This window comes from Puma concolor, chromosome A2 (assembly GCF_028749965.1).
Source record: "Puma concolor isolate L17-30 chromosome A2, mPumCon1.1.hap2, whole genome shotgun sequence".
NCBI classification, from domain to species: domain Eukaryota; kingdom Metazoa; phylum Chordata; class Mammalia; order Carnivora; family Felidae; genus Puma; species Puma concolor.
Window position 1 is genome coordinate 25,257,321 of NC_141668.1, and position 20,392 is coordinate 25,277,712.

Genomic DNA, 20,392 nt, shown 5'->3' on the forward strand with positions numbered 1-20,392 from the left:
ATTCAAATACTTGTTGAATAAATGAATAAACACTCTCAACTAACAAAGGTATCTTCTTCAGTCAAGAGATCCTAACCGTGCAAGGGTAAAGTCCTATTCACTGAGTAGTCATTTGGACACAGCCCCTTGGGAGCTCAAAAGTATTCGTGCCTTCCATCCTTCTGTGTCATCTGTGTGTATTAGCTCACAGGAAGCACACACCTTCCTCCCATTTCGAAGCAACCGGAGGGAAAAGAAGCCATAAGGAGATGACAACTAATTTTTAAGGCTGTCCTAAAATCTACACTTGACCTTTTCCCAGTAAGACTTTCCAGTCATCTGGGGAATTAAACAGGGATTTAAAAAGGAGGCAATTTTTTTTTTTTTTTACTACAATTGGGAAGAAATATCTTCTAATATCTTCTAATCATTAAAACAAAATGGAAAAGCAACACAGTACCAATTCAGGTGAAGAGATAGACGGAGGTTTTATGCCCTAGTTTGAATTCTGCCTTTTCAGAATATAAAACAGGATCTCCATAGATGATAAGCAGCAGCCCTGGAAAAATTCACATTCTGTGTCTAAAAACAAATGAGCTACAGAAAACACATAAGCTGAAGTCCTTTGGTGAGTAAGCAGCCAAGCTCTTGGCGCCTCTGAGCCACACAGCTCTATTCAGGGACACAACTCACCCCAGATATGTCTGCGACACGGTGGATAGGCACTTCCTTCTTGCTATGCAGTCCTTTGCCATTCTTAATAGCTCTGTAAAGGAAGAAGAGACAACCCGATTAATATACAAATCACATCAGGAAGGGGTAGGAGGGCGGGAAAAACGGGTGAGAAGAGAGGTCATTCACATGGAGGGTCTATCACCACACAAGTCACACTGCACACTGCTGAGGAGCCAGTCTCCGCAGGAGCGGTTGGTGGAGGGGAGAAGACAAGCCTGCTCTGCTAAGCCCAGTTACAAGTAGTTGGCGGCTAGTTTCAGCTAACGGTGTGACTGGTAATCAGAAAGAGCTCCTGAACTTGTTTCCAAATTAAAGGCATTGTTCCAGGCACAAAAGAAGAATCAGTTGGAAGAGCACACTCCTAAGAAACAGAAGTAATAATGTTTCTCTCTGCGTTTAATCACATGAAACATTTTAAATGCAAAACATGCAGCTAGTGTTCCAATTCTAATGGAAATAAGTTCCTCCCAGGTAAAAAGATAAGTTGCCTTGAGTGAAGAAACACTGTACAGAAGTCATTTCTAACAGTGGGGGAAAATTAGCAAAGGCTACATAATTGACATTAAGCCTCATTTTAAATCAGTTACAGGTTATAATAACCGGATTTAGCAGGGGACTCTGTCACACATCTGACCACTGGTTGGTTTGCTGCAATCTCTCATCTTTTACCTCCTAATCCCTTGAGTGGTAGCTTCAGAGACAGAAGCCTAAGCATCACTGGGTGTGATCACTCATGTAACAGTGAAGGACCAGGGAACAAGACCTCGCTACACTATTAGATAAGACCTATCTCTCTACTGCCAGACTCCAGGCCAAAGCAAGTAACATTTTTGAGTTTAGAGAATAAAAAACTAGAGATTCGGGGGTGTACCCACTCTGCAGACTAGCCTTTTTAGAGTTTTTGAATTCCAAAGTGCAGAGAAAACTGCCCAGACCAGGACAAGTATGTTGGACCTTCACACTACACACCAGCAACCACAGTGGACCTTCCCCCACTCAGGTTGTCACTTATTAATGACAAGAAGCAAAGGCCAGTACTCAGCAGGGGTTACTTTTAGGTCCTAACTTTTAAATCACACTAATCAAATGGGGTGGCTGTTTCTCTGTGCAGAGTGGCATTGTCTTAGTTCTTATATACTTGAGCTGTTACCATCTACCACTTGCCCCGTCCTCCAACCCTGGGGATCTCCCATTCAACTCATCTGAAATGCCTTCTATTCCGAAAGAACAACGGTTTCCTTACCGTCTATACTTTCTATTCCATGAAGAGGGTAAGAAATGAAAGTACAGATGTTGAACAGGAAAAGCGAAGCAGAACAGTCACTCTGACCTGCGCTGCTAACTGAATGAAAGCGCTTCATTGTTCCCCTGAATTCCCAAGGCTCTTCTTGAACCTGAATCCAGGGCTTCAGCCTTAGAAATTGCAAATGGGTCAGAATTTTCCATTTGCAAATTAGTCCAGTAATTTATAGTTCAGGGAATGTGTTAAGTGACCACAATGGGGCTGGTTTTCAAGCTATGCTTCTAGAACCTTGGGATTTGCAATCTAATGGCTGAGGACAGGAGGATGGTTATATGGAAAATCAGTGGCTTCAAGCCAGCAACAAATGTGACTCTTCTACCCCACAAAGCCCAGCATACAGCCTCTACCCCCAACAGGCTCTCCTCATGTTGCTACCATACACTCAAAGGAGCAGCCTTAAGAACAAGAAGCCTCAGTGAGGCGAGGCAAGCTCAGGCAAGCCCTGATTATAACTCACCTTCCTTTAAGGCGAGGCCTGCTAAGCCTTCTGCAAGTCCTCTGGGGCCACAAAATGCCTACAGCCTTATCCTCTTCTAACAACAAGGACAACCAAAATAAATGGACCTGCCCTATAAACAGACGGGTTCATGTGACAGCACGGCTGAACTTGTGGCCTTTCAAGGGGGCTGGAGAGCATTTCATAAACTACAAGGAAAAAAGAACATGGCCTGGGCAGTAAGTTAGAAAACAAAGGTTCTCGAGGCAAAAGCAGTGAGGTGATAAACCAAAAATTCTGTTTTCCTTTAGTGACCCCAAAGTAGTTTTGTGCCCAAAGCAGAAATCCAGGACTTAACCAAGATTCAGCATGCTTGAGGGAGAAAAAATAGTACCCTAAAGCCAGAACACATGAATAATAGTGTACATATGACATTTAAAAACCAAAATTCTTGGGGCGCCTGGGTGGCTCAGTTAAGTGTCAGACTTTGGCTCAGGTCATCAACTCACAATCCATGAGTTCAAGCTCCGCATCGGGCTCTGTGCTGGCAACTCAGAGCCTGGAGCCTGCTTCGGATTCTGTGTCTCCATTTTCTCTCTCTGCTCCAAAGCTCATGCTTTGTCTCTCTCTCTCTCAAAAATTAAACATTAAAAAAAAACAAAAACAAAAACAAAATTCTTTAGAATTAGGTATTAATAAAAATTTTTGAAAAAAAGAAAAACTTTATGTTCTACCTATCAGATATTTATTTGCATTTAGACATTGATTTTGGAAAAATCTTCAAAGGCTTAATCTTACCAGATTTATGAGTGCTAAATTAGATCAGTTTCAGGCACATTCAAGAGGCAGCAAGAAAGCAGTATTTTAACATCATCATATATAAACTGAGCAACAGTTCTGTTAGCTCTTAAGAAAACAGTGGCAAAATGAAAGAATTTGTAAACACTGAGTCAAATAATGCCCACCTAGGAAGCACTGTAAAGCGGATGTGGTGCACCGGACCCAGGCTGCAAAGTACGAGGGTTCTCTGAGAAATTAGCCACATGGTCTAATTCAGCTTGGGTCTCCTTCCCTGTGCTGAGGCTGCTTTGGCTCCTGTTCTCAAACTGCTCCAGAAATGACCTGGGAGGCATCCCTGCAGACAAGCCTGATGCTACAGCAAGAGCTTCTCAGGAGAGCATCCGGGGAAAGTGCCCAGTGTAGAAATTCACGTATGCGCCTCAAAGAGGAAAGGAGCAAACACCAAGAGTAGCGGGCTTGCCACGGTTCTTTGCCGAAGGACATAGAACATACATCTTGTTACAGGATTCTAAGGACAGTGACATGACTGCCTGTTAACCACTGCATAAATGGTAAATGAAGGGGAGATTCAGCTTCCACTGCTCTGTCACTACCTCTCAGTGGGACCTCCCTGCATCTTATGTGACCAGGTTTCCCTGGGATAGGTTTGGGAAGCTTGGTCTTTGAGACCTGGGACAGTAGTGAAATAGCAGGTTTGCTTCCACTGAAACCTACTCCACAGAGCAAACACCTGACTCCCCTCCCCACACTCCCACTCCCACTCCCTCTCCCTCTCCCTGCAGGCTGCAACCACAGCTCAACATCCCTTTTCATTAGGCAAGGAATGAAACTCCTGACTTCTAAACTTTCTCCTGCTGTGTCTGCTTAATAGCTGCTTTCTCACAAAAGCAGGCTGGTGCTCCGGCCAGCCAGGAGAAAGGAAGCAGTGGGGCAGAACACAGCCTGCTCCTTGCAGAAGCTTTCGTCTCCAGGAAGCAGCAGTACAAATATGGCAAAGCCAAGCAGTGTTGATAATGGACAGAAATCATCACCAGACAGGAAAAGGGAGTATGTGTCCACATGCATACAAAGGGGTAACAGGGCAGAAGAGGGATGAAAACTCAGCTTTCTAGGGTGCTTCTAGAAGCCACAGTATTGGAGAGGAATCCCATTCCAATCACTGGAAAACATTTTTCTTTTCTTTTTTTCCTTTCTTCCTTTTTGTTTTATTTTTTTAGTTTGTTTATACATTTGAGAGAGACAGAGACAGCATGAGTTGGGGGAGGGGCAAAGAGAGAAGGAGAGAGAATCCCAAGCAAACTCCACACTGCCAGTGCAGAGCCTGACCTAGGATTTGAACTCTTGAAACCGTGAGATCATAACCTGAGCTGAAACCAAGAATCAGATGCTTAACCGACTGAGCCACCCAGGCGCCCCAACACTTTCCTTTCTTTAAACAGCAAAGTTTGAAAATCTCATGTATGAGATGCTACTATCTCCCTACCAGAAGTAAAAACATGAACTTTGCAAAGACAGGTGAGAACACTGAGATTACCTCCACTGCCTCAACACCACAGGATTAGGATCTTAGCACTCTTTTTTTTTTAAAAAAAATGTTTGTTTATTTTTGAGAGAGAGGCAGAGTATGAGCAGGGGAGGAGCAGAGAGAGAAGGAGACACAGAATCTGAAGCAGGCTCCAGGCTCTGAGCTGTCAGCACAGAACCCGACGTGGGGCTCGAGCTCACGAACTGTGAGATCATGCTCCAAGCCAAAGTCGGACGCTTAACTGACTGAGCCATCCAGGCACCCCAGAGAATATCATCACTCTTGATGCAAAGGAACAGAGTTTGCTCTAAGGTTTTGGGATTCCATGCTCAGGCAGAAAAACCTAGGGCCCAAACCTCTCCAAGGCAGTTATGACATGTAACAGTTCATCCTGTGCCATAAATGGACCACAGTCTTAATTCCAAATCAATGGTGGTAGACTGTTATTTTGAATGTATATTTTTGAGTGATTACAAAGAAAGTCAAGGCTTTACAGTTAGACTCAACCTGACCCAATCATAAAACAGTTGTCTCATCAGAAATTCTTAAGTTGGGGGGGGGGGGTGCCTGGGTGGCTCAGTTGGTTAAGCATCCAACTGTTGGTTTTGGCTCAGGTCATGATCTCACAGTTTCATGGGTTCGAGCCCCACAATGGGCTCTGTGCTGACAGTGTGGAGCCTGCTTGGGATTCTCTCTCTCCCGCCCTCTCTGCCCCTTCCCCACTCGCTCACTAGCTCGCTCTCTCTCAAAATAAATAAATAAACTTAAAAAAAAAAGGAATTCTTGGGGCGCCTGGGTGGCGCAGTCGGTTAAGCGTCCAACTTCAGCCAGGTCATGATCTCGCGGTCCGTGAGTTCGAGCCCCGCGTCGGGCTCTGGGCTGATGGCTCAGAGCCTGGAGCCTGTTTCCGATTCTGTGTCTCCCTCTCTCTCTGCCCCTCCCCCATTCATGCTCTGTCTCTCTCTGTCCCAAAAATAAATAAACGTTGGAAAAAAAAATTAAAAAAAAAAAAAAAAAAAAGGAATTCTTAAGTGGGGGACTTAAATGAGCCTCATACTTAGTATGGGACTATCTATAAACTACCCTGAAATGGTAGAATTACACACGTGAATTTTTCTGGGGAACAGGAACTTCCCACACAGTTTCATAACAACTGCTTTCATACATAAAAGAGATCTAAAGAAAACAAAGTGGTGGATTATAGAAATGGCATATAACAGAGAGGTAGCAGGGGGATGATGAGGCAAGGGAGGCTGTAGAAGTGAGAGAGATCAGGAGTTCCTGAATCCACAATTTCCCTTTAACAACACTTTCTCGGTAACTAGGAACCAAAATGTTTCTTAATTGCTTCGGCTTCATCACCTACACCCAATACTTCCTTCCTTTTTTTTTTTTTTTTTTTTTGGTTTATTTCTGTATTTTGAGAGAGAGAGAGATTGTGCACAGGGGAGGGGCAGAAAGAGAGGGAGAGAGAATCTCAAGCAGACCGCGTGCTCTGGCTCCATCTCACGAACCGTGCAATCTTAACCTGAGCCCAAATCAAGAGTCACATGCTCACCCGACTGAGCCACCAAGGCACCCCTCTTCCGTCCTAACTGAACTCACTTGGCCCTTTTGTAACCCTAGTGTGCCAGGTCCTCAGCAATTTATTCCAAGATAACATCAGGAAAATTAAACAGGTTTTTTTTTTTGTTTTGTTTTCAATATTTATTTTGAGAGAGAGGGAGAGAACATGTGTACACAAGCAGGGGGAGGAGCTGAGAGGGAAAGAGGGAGAGGGGTGAATCCCAAAGCAGGCTCTGCGCTGCCAGCATGGAGCCAGCTCTCACAAATCGTGCGAGCATAACCTGCGCCAAAATCAAGAGCTGGACGCTTAACTGACAGAGCCACTCAGGCGCCCCAACATCAGGAAACTTTTCACTGGCTCAATCCCTTTTGATACTGCACGTCACGCTGATTTGACTGCACACACTGCTGCACGACTTCCCCAGAAAAATCCATTTCGCCATTCTGCTGCCTTCCTTTTACACCCAAAACAAAGACCACCGGCCTGTGATGTCCAGTGAGAAATACAATGCTTGGTTTTTGTGGGCCTCTACCATACATTCGCAGTTTATGTCTTCACATGCTTCCCGTGTTACTCCTTCCCATCCAAGTAGGCCCACTGTCTTCAGGCCTCATGAGTGAAAGTTATTCATTACATGTGCCCAGGCAGGTCTGAACTGTTATACTGTATCCGTAGCAACAAGCTCGCCCCAAGCATTAATCAGTTACCACATCAGTGATACTTAACCTGGGGTCCTAGGTAAGCTGCAGTTTGTATGCTGGGCGTCTCTATGAAAGGATGGTAGAATGGTACTCAAATATATATAGTCATTACATTTTATCAATGTGAGTGCGCGTGTCACTCGGGTCAGCACGCCATCATGGAAGGTAACACGCTACTTTCAAAGTTCACCATGTGCTCCTCTTCATTTCTTATAGGTAGACTTCCGGCCCTTTGAGGGTTAGGAGTCTGTCTGTAAGATTTGTGATGGTATTTGACACAGAGGCTATGTTCACATTGTTATAAACTCAGGGTCATCTAGTTCCGTTGTTTGCCAAGTAAAGCTGAACAAATGACTGGTGACTGACTAATGCAGAATGTTGAAAATATTTCAAATTGGAGACCAGGATAATGCCCAAGTGACTGTAGGGCAAAAGAGTGAGGCTTGCTGACTCTCTTGGATACAGTTTCATGATCTATGCTCCCATTCTTAGGCATATTGGTTTTGCTCCCTGGAATGGTTCAGGCAGAGGAGCTTACAGCCTGGCCTCTGAACAGAAGCAGAAGTACGTCGAGGACTAGAGGAGATGGGCAGTGAAGTGAGAGCAAAGCTCCGATCACCATAAACAATGAAACAGAACAAAGTGGCAGGGTTGTATGAAATTCCTACTAGACAATACCGGATAGATGACTGAAAGGAAAAGAAAACAATTCCAACAGAAAAGGTTAAAAAGCAGAAAAAAGAGTAAATAACTTGCTAAACTTCTAAAGCACCTCTCACTGTGCTTGAGGTCACATTGGTGAATACAGTGTTTCAGCATGAACCAAATATAGATATCAGTGAAACACAGCAGCGATAAACAATTCCTTTGGCCTTTCTACTGGTTCCTTGGCAGCTGGAGAAAACAACAGGGTCCTGACACTCAGGAAATAAGATACAGAGCAGGCACAGGTGCACAATGGTAGGTGGGGGTGCTAAGATTATGCAGCTGGATTTTCAACGAAATCAGAATTACTGATAAGAGAGACAGAAAAGATGGAGAGCACACAGACTGGAAATGAGAAAACTGAATCCTATGGTCAAGGGGAGGCAGGCAGACTAATGAGTCAGTAGGTATTATGAGGGATTAAAGCAAATAACAAAGAACTCTTAGCCATCATCTCATCTAAAACTAATATAAGAAGAAACCAAGACACACGCTATTGTGCCAGGCGTGACAACAGATCTGCAGAGCTTAGGTAAGGGGGGTAGGGGAGGGAGGCAGATGGTGAGCTCCATGTCAGCCGACTATCAGAGAAGAGGTATCCTAGTGCTAGACTTCCGGGGAACACAAGCAAACTCCATTGTCCTAGATTAGGACCAAAGGACTGGGAGAGCTGGGTAGAAATGGTCAATATCAGTCTAAAGTCTTTTTGAAAGGACAAGGCCACAAAAAAAGGTCAGATCAGAAGCAATGACAGCTCAAAACTGCCCCAACGATAACTGCTTTTAAAACTTTCTTCATCACAAAGGCAATGCATGGCCATTAGAAATAAAAACTGGTGAAACGATCCATAATTTATTCCAAGATGGAAGCACCACTGACATAGTTTCTAAGTGCTGATACACACACCCATCCACTTACACTTTAAGAAAATTGCAGAATAGGGGCACCTGGGTGGCTCAGCCAGTTAAGCGTCTGACTTCAGCTCAGGTCATGATCTTGTGGTCTGTGAGTTCGAGCCCCAAGTCCAGCTCTGTGCTGACAGTTCAGAGCCTGGAGCCTGCTTTGGATTCTATGTCTCTCTCTTCTCTCTGCCCCTCCCCCACTCATGCTCTGTCTCTCAAAACTAACATTAAAAAAGAAAGAAAATTGCGGAATAGTTTTGTAGTCTCTTTTTTCTGCTAGAAATGATAACGAAATGAATACTTCCTTGTTACTTTTTACATCATTTTAATTGCTGAAGATAAATTCATCACATGGATGCAAACTCCATAATTTAATTGATCACCTATTGCTAGCTGCTTATGTGAATATAATACTATTATAAGTGATGTCATGAGAAATAACTTTTCCTTAAAGTCAAAAAAAATTTTTTTTCTTTTCATTTTTGAGAGAGAGAGAGAGAGAGCGAGCACAAGCAGGGGAGGGGCAGAAGAGAGGGGGACACAGAATCTGAAGCAGGCTCCGGGCTCTGAGCTGTCAGCACAGAGCCTGACACAGGGCTCGAACTCGTAAGCTGTGAGATCATGACCTGAGAAGTCGGAGGCTCAATGACTGAGCCACCCAGGTGCCCCAGGAATAACTTAAATAAACTGTTGGGTGCTTGCCCAATCATTCTTTAGGATAAATTCATACAAGTGGACACATACACTGTGTCATTAGGCAACAAATATTGATAGTGGTTTCCATCTCCTTTTGCCAAGGTGAACCAGCATAACATGCCTCACCTCATGGACTCAGGGGATAAGACCTCTTTGATTTAGGTGCTTCTTCCCTATGCCTCCCAGATACCTACCTTATCTCCACTCTTACAACTATATTTGTAATGATTTAATTGCTCATCCAGATCCCCACGAAACCATGTGTTTGTTTTTATCCCCAATGTATTTGATGAAATATTTGTCACTGTAACATGAAAAAAAAAATCAGAGAAAGTTTTAATGTGTCTTTTGACTGAGTGAAAAGCAACAGACTCACTGTTTAGAAAATGGTTTTTCCAATGTGAGCTACATTTACTGGGACCTACTAGGAAAGATTCATTGCTGTTCCACTAGAGATCTGGCTCTCTGAACCTGACGCAGAAGCAAGAGGAATGGGAAGTAATTCTTCTGAACTTCTGTGCCCAAAGCTGGAGGGGGAGAGTCAGGGGCAGCCTAAGATAAAACAAAAGTGCACAAGAGAGTTTATAAGAAATTTAGATGCAAAGAATCCTGCAAAGAAAACTATGAAGCAGATTTCCTCTTCACAAGCAGCTATAAAATTGTGCACATTGATGTATCAGTGATTAATTATTCCAACTACAGTCATCCTGAGAGATTTCCAAGGATTAGAGCAAAAGTAGGATAGGGATGTTGGTAATAGAGACTCAGCTCTCCAACCCACTCAACCACCTGACATTGCAGATGAGCCAAATCAAGCAAAGCACAGCAACCCTCAAGATGACTTCACATTAAATTAGCCAAGAGCTGGTGGAGGCAACCCTGAAGGAATCAAATTAAGGAGCCATGAATGCAGAGTTTGAGGAAGGGGACAGAGACAAGAGTCGAAGGGAATAGGCAGCTGTTTACCTGGCTTGACGGAGAACAAGTACGGCTGTGATCACAGAGAAGGCCCTACGAGGCAGCGGAATCCAAAGGAATCCAAAGCTTCTCCATTCCCTGGCTTGTTCTCTATTACTGAGAACCATGATCTTAATTCCAATTATAATAAAGATTATTAATCTTCCAAAGAAGGACACCTATTTGGACTTATTTTACAGTGGTCAGGAATTGGGCAGTGCTTCTCAAATTTTAGTGTGTACCACAATCACCCAAGGTGTATGTTCTAAGAGATTGCTGGGACTCAACTCCAGAGTTTCTGATTCAATAGGTCTGGGGTGGGGGAAATTTTGGGGAAGTCTGTAAATTCACCTTTATAAAAAGTTTCTAAGTGAGCATGGCATTGCAGGTCAGAAGATCATACTTTGAGAACCAATGGGTTAGGGAGTCAACTTGTAAGGCATTCGAAAGAGTCAAGGGTCAATGTCAAGTGTTCTCACTTTACTGTTACAATTCATTTTGGATTAAAATTACATTTCCAATAAGATAATCTTCAAATGTTTTTTTGAAATATGTCTGAAACATATTTTGAAACCACATATTTAGGTGTTGTGTGAAAGGAGCACGAGCCTCTTAGCCAAGAGGACAGTGAGAAGGTAAGCCACTCTGTGGTATGTGCAGACAAATCAGATTACCTAGAAAGATAACTCCAGAACTTCCTCTGAATGAATATAACCAGAGCACACCAATGATTACAGCCAAGACTGGGCGAGGAAGATTTATTATGAGTTCATTATTTGACCCTGACCTGTAGAACCAGCCGGGGCTTTGTGTATAACATAGCAAAAAAACCCCTAATGGGTTCCAACCGTCCCCAACCCCTCACAGTGGTCATCAAGATATCTCACAGCTTGAGTTCTACCAGAAGGAACTGGGGGCAGGGAGAGAAGAGAAGGATACAATAAAGAGGCTGAGCAGATCCTCCTAATATCCTGAGGGAGAAAACTATCTGGAAACACAGCTCTCTCGAAGTAGCCATTTGTGTTGCTTTAAATGCAGATTGATTACTGCTATTTGGATGTTGAGTGCATCATCTTCTCTGAAGAAAGGGAAAAGCTAAATTTCCCCACATTCAGCTGTATCGTCAAATCACTTCCCCACACCAGTTCTTTTCATGCATTTTCCGTTACGGCATCTACTTGTAATAGCAAGTCTACCCTATTCCCCAACAGTGAACCACCCCCCAACTGACATGTGCTGAATCCCACGAACAACCTCATAACCATGACACCTAACTGCAAAGACAACATGTAGTCGGGTGTATACTTCCAGGGTCAAAAAAGAAAGGATGCCGCTAGGATACTGAGGAGAAAGAACAGCCCCTTTCTCTGTGCTAGCCTCCAACCTGCACAGGCATGACGTAGTGCAGCTGAGTGGGGAGTACAGATCATTCACCTGGTTCCAGCTTTCTAGGATACTCGGGCTAAAAACCCAACGACACCCCGATTACACAATTCTACGATTAAACAGTAAAGAAGAAAACTTTCAATCGAAGCTCTGTTTCTAACAATATTCAGTAGGACCTAGTTTTATTCAACGAGAAATTTTCATTTGTTGAGGTCATTAGATTGAAAGTGAGAAATCTTGGTTTATTTAAAGCTGTACCATTAAACTATCAAAAAGATAAGAACAGAGGCTGGATAGAAGAGATGAATTTCAGGGAAATGCTCTCATGGGAAAATTTAATAGAAATGAGAGATAGAATAAAAGAAGATGTAAGGCAGGCAGTGTTAATAACGGACAGGGAGAAAAGAGGAGGGGCTAAGAAAACAGGAGGAAAAGAAAAGAAATAGGAAAATCGCCATATCCAGAGGTATTATTCAAGTTATTTAATGTCGGTCCCTCTGAGATTACATGCCTTGTAAGGCTTGAGTCTATTATCTTTTTTCTTCATTACTATTATCCCCAATGCCTGGGACCCAGGATATACTCAAGAAAATGAGAATGGAGAGAAGAAATGAATGCAAAGCCATCACATCCAAGATAAACCTGCCTTGAACAACTATTCCCAGGAGAGGAATGATTTGTTTTCTTCGAGAACTGGTTAACTCATATAATCTATACACTGTGATAGGATTTATTAGTTTTAAAATTTCAAAACATACAACTCAACATCAATTTTCTCACTGGATTGGTATAGAGATGAAACTTGATTTTTATTAAGAGATTTAACAAATCGGAACTGTGTCAAACCAGCAGTGCTGAGCTCTTCCATTTCAGAATCCTAAAGCCAGAGGTTTTAACATAGCAATGGAAAGTGCTGGTGAGTTAAGTCTTCACATTTCATTCAGAACCAATACTGTAAATGCCAGTTAAATTAAACATACAGAGAGAAGGGACCTTGTCCAAAAGTTTTGTATTTTTTCCAAGAAACAGCTGAAAATTTCTTTTTTTCACCTATCAAAATTTTGGGGAAAAACTCCTGTAAGTCAGGGAAAAAGTGGAGCTGCTACGGTTAAATCAGGAGTAGGAGACCTGCAGCTCCTGTGGTACCTGCGGTTCTTGTCAGTGGTACTGAAAGCCCTTCGGTGGAGATGCACGGACATTAGTAAGCCCCTCTCAGCCCCCAGTAACTGCATCACCCAGAGAGAATGTTACTTCAGTTTCTCTCTGAAATGGCTAATTGATATTGGCCCAGGAAAGAGCAAGTTCTAGCCTTCTGACCGGTCTGTGATGGCAATGCCAGCACAGATTTCCTAGAGGTTCAAGGAGAGAGAAGTCTGCAACAGGGAGGGAGCTGTCAACCATACTAGGTAAACACAAAAGCTATTCGACAGGATTTTAATCAAGCGCTGGTGTTTATGGGGTTTGGAGATTAGACGTGCAGAAGTCAGCAAGGCAGGAGCACTAGCTGTTTTGTTTTCATTTTTGAGGCAAGGGCATGTTGCAAGGTTTGTTCAATGAGAAAAATGAGTCTGTGTGGAGACTGGGGAGACAGGGAGCCCCGGCGGAGCTGCAGCGGGGGCAGGCTGTGCTCGCCTTTCAACGACGGGGACAGCGCCAGGTTTCTAAGTCTGCAGTGTGCCGGGTGAGACAGAGAATACACACCAAAAGATAAGGGAGAGCCTGCCCTTTTTTCTTCTCCCGAGATAACCCTAACCTCATTATGTATGTCCAGAATGAATCTAAATTCATTTAAGTCTGCTCAGACACTAGACTGTTCGATGCAATTGCTTTCCAACAGTCAAGCCAGGGCATCAATTTCTTTTCTGAATATATACATCCTTATGTTGAAATTACAAAATCTTAGAAGTAAAAGGTGCCTTAAAGGAATAAAGTCCCAACACTGAGCTAACATAACTTCTGTGTTTTCCTGCAACAAGCTGCAGATTCTAACAGTTTCTAGGAAATTTTAAAATATTACGTTTTTAAATAAAGTTACTGGTAACTTTAGGAGAATGTACACAGATGATATCCTCCGGGTCTGGACATCCAAGGAAAACAAGGCACACAGCCAGGCTTTGATGCGACTCCAAGCATTACCAGCTCATCTTCAGTGCCCATAACAAGCTCAGCAAAACCCCACTTGGAAGACCTCTTAGAACACTAAGGAAATTCACATTCTGGCCCACTTCAAATTAAACTGGATGTGTCATATCAAATACACAAGCTAGAATAGGAGAGAAAATGAGAAGGGTCCCAATAATGACTCAGTATCTTGGAAATACCTCAAAAGGATACGAGACAGATTCTCTGAAGGAGTCAAAAGTCCCACCTTAAGTTTAGAACACCCATCAAGCCAAGTAATTCAGGGAGCCAGCTGAGTGAGAAATACTGAAATAAAATGGGAACAGAAAATATTGGAAAGTCAATATGGGGATGAAAAATTAGGATGGTGCTGAAAAGAAATGATGCATCAGACTCTCAAAGGAGCCCATACGAGGACCCTAATAGGGGGAACCAAGTACAGGAGTGTCAACACAAAGTGTGGGTCAGCTGTATATAAGGTTTTTTTTGTTTTGTTTTGTTTTGGTTTTTTGTTGTTGTTTTAATTAAAAACACGAAGCACACACACTGGAGCTCTTAGAACTCTGGGGGAAAAAAATCAACAATTTTTCAATGGAGTCCATGAGAGAAGCGAGGTGGGAGAGTACCAGCAAAATGCCAAAACCTTATCTTGCCAGGACACAAGGTAATGAGGGAGGAGGCAGCCGATGACAGACAACTAAAGTGGAAAGGAAGGTGCCTATTGGGATTAGGGGTTTATTCATCCTTTCAACAAAAAAGATGTGCTTTCCTCCAAATATGCCAGGGATCTGAGACATAATGAGGGTTTCCCAAAGGCTGAGAGGCATGTGAATGAAGGGGCCTCAAAGGGTCGGCACACTGAACACAGCTGCCTAAGTGGTGTGAGCCTGTTTCTGGCAGGCAGGTGGACAGGTCTGAAAGCGACAGGCAAACTTCAAACTCTTCTTCCTCTCTCTCTTTCCTGGCTTCCCAGGACGCACATAACACATCACTCCCTGAGCTCCAATCAGATAGTCTGAGGAAGGACGGCAGAATATACCCCCTTGCGGGGGAAGCAGTGGCTGCAGAGCCCTGAGAAAGCTCATCAACTTCTGCGCTGCGCTGACCCAAGGAGTCCGCTGAGTTAGCAGGCTGCCCTTTCCCCAAAGCTTACACTTCTCTAAAAGGATTAATGGCCAAGCAGTGCCGTGGAAAGCAAAGTCCAAGGAAGAGCACTGTGCGCCACTGCCAATACCACTAGGGACAGCCCCGGGGACAGGACGCCAGGGGTCAGGGACAAAGTAATCTGTTGGAGTCAACACCCTCGTGGGGAAGGGCTAACATAAAGTACTGGCCTTGCTTCGTTACCTTCGCCCACATATTATTTACCCAACAAGTTCCAGGATGAAAGACTGATAGGAATATAGCAGATGTTACTAATTTGGCCTTTGCTAAAGCATTAGATACAGTACCTCAAGAAATTGGACTTGGGAAATTAATTCAAATTAGCTGGGTTCAGCAGACAATCACCAAAGACTAAAAAGTAGCTGAAGGGTGATAATCAAAAGACAGTTAAGTGACAGTCCATACGGTGAGAGACTCGAGGTCAACACCGAAGCCATTCTTGTTTAGGGGTTCTATTCAGGGCCCAGGAAAGGAGTAAACATCTCACTAATGAGATCTGCAGAGGACACTAAGCAGGGAGGTGGAGGATCTGCACAGACAGGGGCATAAAATTATAAGGCAGAGTTCAACTGGAAAAACAGCTAATCTATCTAGGGGAAAATAACCCTACCCACAGATAATATTCAATGGACAGGCAGGGTAAGGGGCAGCAGAAGCATGTAAAACGAGCTCTGACATGCTGTATCGTGACAGAACCAAGTAAGAACTCGAAGGCAACACGGGGGGAGTATCATGGGGGAAGGGAGTGCTTCAAAGCGAAAGCACACTAAAATAAAGCGGAGTGCCAGAAAACAGCGGGGTCAACTCTACCACTAAAAAGGGGGGAAGGTACGTTCTGCACTGAAACTATTTTTTAATAGCTACAAAACCCCCGTTCCCATCTGGCAGGTGTTCCAGTCTTTCTCGGATCTTCATTCACCTCGCTGGGAGTCAGTGTCTAGAAGATGGCACAGGGCTGCCCTCCTGGGACTCACTAACAATACGGCGTGAAAGGAAGACTCACAGTTCACGCTGGCCATTTCTCCTAATTTTTTATGAGGTCTGTACTGCCTTATGGCAGTGCCTCACAGGTTTGGGGAAGTGGTTAATTCCCCTCTGTTTACTCGACCTGCAACACTGCGATGACCCCGAAGCCAGTTTTTCTACCATCAGTCTGAAAGCAATGGCTCAACACAATTATCTCTAGGCTGCTCACTGCTTTAGCAGACAAGCATGTTGTTACATTGATTCCGCTTAAAATGAGTGCTAAAGAGGTTGTTTTCTTCTTAAACCTCAAAGTTAAAAAATTTCACTATCCTCAACACCCAAGAAACAAACAATCCAATTAAAAAATGGGCAGGGTAGGGGCGCCTGGGTGGCGCAGTCGGTTGGGCGTCCGACTTCAGCCAGGTCACGATCTCGCGCTCCGTGAGTTCGAGCCCCGCGTCGGGCTCTGGGCTGGTGGCTCGGAGCCTGGAGCCTGTTTCCGATTCTGTGTCTCCCTCTCTCTCTGCCCCTCCCCCGTTCATGCTCTGGCTCTCTCTGTCCCAAAAAATAAATAAACGTTGAAAAAAAAATTAAAAAAAAAAAAAAAAAAAAAAAGGGCAGGGTCACGAATAGACATTTCTCCAAAGAAGGCATACACATGGTCAACAGATACATGAAAAGATGCTCAACATTACTTATCATCAGGGAAATGTAAATCAAAACTACAAACAGAGATCATCTTGCACCTGTCAGAATGGCTAAAATCAACAACACAAGAGACAACGGGTATTGGTGAGGGTGTGGAGCAAGGGGAATCCTCCTGCACTGTTGGCGGGAATGCAAACTGGTGCAGCCATCCTGGGAAATAGAATGGAAGGTTCCTCAAAAAGTTAAAAACAGAACTACCCTATAATCCAGCAACTATACTACTAGGTATTTACCCAAAGAATACAAAAATACTAGTTCAAAGGGATACATGCACTCTGATGTTTAGAGCAGCATTATCTACAACAGCCAAGTTATGGAAACAGCCCAAGTGTCCAATGATTGATGAATGAAGAAGAAGTGGTGTACAAATACACGATGTAATATTCCTCAGCCATAAAAAAGAATGAAACCTTCCCACTTGCAATGACACGGCGAGAGCTAGAGAGTATTATGCTAAGCGAAATTGGTCAGAGAAAGACAAATACCATAGGATTTTACTCATATGTTGAATTTAAGAAACAAAATAAATGAGCAAAGGGGTGGGGGAAAGAGGGAGGCAAACAAAAAAAGACTCTTAACTACAGAGACCAAACTGATGGTGAGCAGAGTGGGTGGGTGGGAGGGTGTGTTAAATAGGTGACGGGGATTAAAGAGTACACTTGTGACAAGCACCAAGTGATGTATGGAAGTGTTGAATCACTATATTGTACACTTGAAACTAATATTATACTGTATGTTAACTGGAATTTAAATAAAAACTGAAAATATTTACAACATAATCTGTACAAATGTCACCATCTATGCATACTCATTAAACTAGCATGACATAGCTATTTCCAACAGCGTAAGAAAGCTTGTTACAGGGCAGCTGGCTAGCTTAGTTGGTAGAGCATGCGACTCTCGATCTCAGAATTGTGAGTTTAAGCCCCCACATTGGGTATGTATAGCTTACTTTCAAAAAAAAAAAAAAGTAAAAAAAAAAAGTGAAAAGAAACAGAAAGCCTCTTGTGGACTCCCTTTCCAGAGCATCTATGCAAATTATTTTCATGTCTATCTATCTGCCTGTCACAAATATTCACTAGTGGCAGAGTGACCCAGGGGCAGAAAACAGGAGTCTAGATCCTACTGTGTTGCTTAGTGCTCTTGCTATGCTAGGAATTCATAAACCTATTTTTCTTTTTTTTTTTTTTTTTTTTTAAATTTTTTTTTTTTTTCAACATTTATTTATTTTTGCGACAGAGAGAGGCAGAGCATGAACGGGGGAGGGGCAGAGAGAGAGGGAGACACAGAATCGGAAACAGGCTCCAGGCTCTGAGCCATCAGCCCAGAGCCCGACGCGGGGCTCGAACTCCCGGACCGCGAGATCGTGACCTGGCTGAAGTCGGACGCTTAACCGACTGCGCCACCCAGGCGCCCCATATAAACCTATTTTTCAAGTTACCACTAGGCCTGGCTGAGCCCACCCATAGGCTGAGCACAGACTCACCCTCCGAGTCCCACCAAAGTACAGTGTAATTACTGTCCATTTCCTAGAAGAGCTAGGTTATCAAATAGTACTCAGAGATATGAAGCCACATTTCCCCCTATGGGTTCTTTCAGCCAGGCTGCCTTAGTGATAATATAGTCAGGTCAAGGAGGAGGAAGTGAGGAAGGATTAAGAGAAACACCAATTATGGACCATATATCATGTTATTTTATGCTGGCCATTAAAGTACCTTAAATAACCAAAGATATCGGTGTTTTCACTGAACTCTTTGTGTTCATGAATCAGATTTTAGACAGGGCCTATTGGGAAAAGCCCACAAGAAAGAATCCAAAAAGCCACAACAGTCTGACAGACTGATTTCTTAGCTGACATTCTGTGTGACATTCGACAGATGCTCTATCCATCAGGATGTGACACAGTGTTAGAGGTAAATGTCACATATCAGGGCAATGTTCTGGGCCAAAGAGCAAAAGAAGTGATCTCAATGACGAAGTCTGAAGTATAGATAACATGTGCCCAAACCCATTCCCCCTCAAACTGTAGAGCACAGCCTGGTAACTACCAAACTTCTAGAACTAAGTAAGTGGCTGAGTGCGGCATACACCTCTTTGAAATATGGGCTATATTTTGTTTGAGACCAAACAGTCTGCTGAACTACCCAAGTCAGTTCACCAAGAGAAGCTCGTTTTTTTTTTTTTTTTTTTTTTAACGTTTATTTATTTTTGAGACAGAGAGACAAAGCATGAACAGGGGAGGGGCAGAGAGAGGGAGACACAGAATCTGAAACAGGCTCCAGGCTCTGAGCTGTCAGCACAGAGCCCGACGCGGGGCTCGAACTCACGGACCGCGAGATCATGACCTGAGCCGAAGTCGGACGCTTAACCAACCAAGCCACCCAGGCGCCCCGAGAAGCTCGTTTTTTGCTCTTTCCTGGGAAATCTGGGAATCACTAAACTACCAGCACCACCCAGTGACAGAAGTCTCTGTGAGTAAGAGCCATAAGCAATGTCACTGGTAAGAAATAACTCTGAGCAGTACGCATGTCCTTGGGGCAACCGGCCACAGGGATCAAGGACGAGTAAAATGTCACAAGGCTTCTCAAGTGCTCTCCTGCCAGCTGTCAGAAGTGTGAAACCAAAACTCATTTCCTAATAAATGTTTTCATTTCCTTTGTACATGACAAAAGGTTGAGGGGTGATAAATGGGAGGGGCTGGGGAGCAGAGGTCTCTGGAGGTAAGAACCTGAGGCAAATGTCCTGCACACAGAGGCAGAGATTCATTGTTAGTCCCAGGGAATGACAGGATGGTGGTGGTAAAAATATCTTATACAATTATGTTCTCACCTAGGAGTCATTTTACATCTAAATAAGATCATATCTGATATATGCTTATTTTGCAGATTTAAAAACAACGGAGGCCCAAGTAGTACTTCATCAAGGTTACACAGCACATTTCGAGGGTGTCCCTTTTCTTCTGATGGGGAAAAACTGGGATAAAAGCATACTATAAGCTTTCCCAGCATATTGCTTGCCATTACATTCTGCTCAGGGATGGGCAGGATAGTGGGAAAGAAAAAAGTGGGGCTGTGGGTCCCACTGTGTTCACTTTAATAATAACTCATCTCACCTGGCCTCTGCAGCAAGCAGTTCATCGTAGTGCGAGGACCGCTGGTCATCATCCTGCCGGTATCGGATCACTGTGGCTAGGCCTTTGCTGACGAGGGCCTCAGCAATGTTTCTGCAACAGAAAAGATAGGTCAGTGAGCACTAGAGGTACACATGGGGCTCAGTCAACAGAAATAATAACAGTTAGCACCTGGAGGTCTTAACGCATCCTGACACGGGGAGGGAGAAGCCAAGGATTTCAAGACCAGTGAGTTGTTAAGGCTAGAAATCCAAACGAAAGGTAGAATAACAAAGTTCCCTAGCTCAGCATCTTTCTGGTTACTACAGTCAGATGCTATATCAATCCATACATAAGAACCAGCAGAAAATATCTGTAAAAAGCCCACATTAGACAGGGCTATTTACAGAATGTTATAAACAAGCCACTACCCTCAAGAAAAGTCTGCTCTAAAATATCAAGCACACAGATAAAAAACAGAACACATAAAAGCATGACCTAAATTTCTTAAAATCTCCTTTCTAGCCTATAGTATAACTAGAAAATGCCTTATTCCAGCTTGGCAATGTTAGAAAAGTTAGTTTAACATAACACCCCCAGTAATTCTCTTCTCCTCAGAACTCCTGACAGT

At 43.5% G+C, this 20,392-nt stretch overlaps 1 protein-coding gene and 1 long non-coding RNA gene across 2 annotated transcripts in view; both read right to left on the reverse strand.

Moving 5' to 3' along the window:
• Nucleotides 1–20,392, reverse strand: part of SND1 (staphylococcal nuclease and tudor domain containing 1) — a 426,619-nt gene that overhangs the window by 173,273 nt on the left and 232,954 nt on the right. Inside the window, exons 13-14 of the mRNA XM_025929258.2 lie at nucleotides 19,765–19,875; nucleotides 673–745 (exon numbers count right to left, since the gene is read on the reverse strand). Of these exons, the coding sequence (XP_025785043.1) occupies nucleotides 673–745; nucleotides 19,765–19,875 (184 nt within the window). The remainder of the gene's footprint in view (nucleotides 1–672; nucleotides 746–19,764; nucleotides 19,876–20,392) is intronic.
• Nucleotides 17,555–18,908, reverse strand: LOC147583077 (uncharacterized). Its single transcript, XR_015245141.1, has 2 exons — nucleotides 18,078–18,908; nucleotides 17,555–17,819 (listed from the first exon to the last, which is right to left on the reverse strand). It is a non-coding gene; the product is annotated as an uncharacterized LOC147583077 (long non-coding RNA).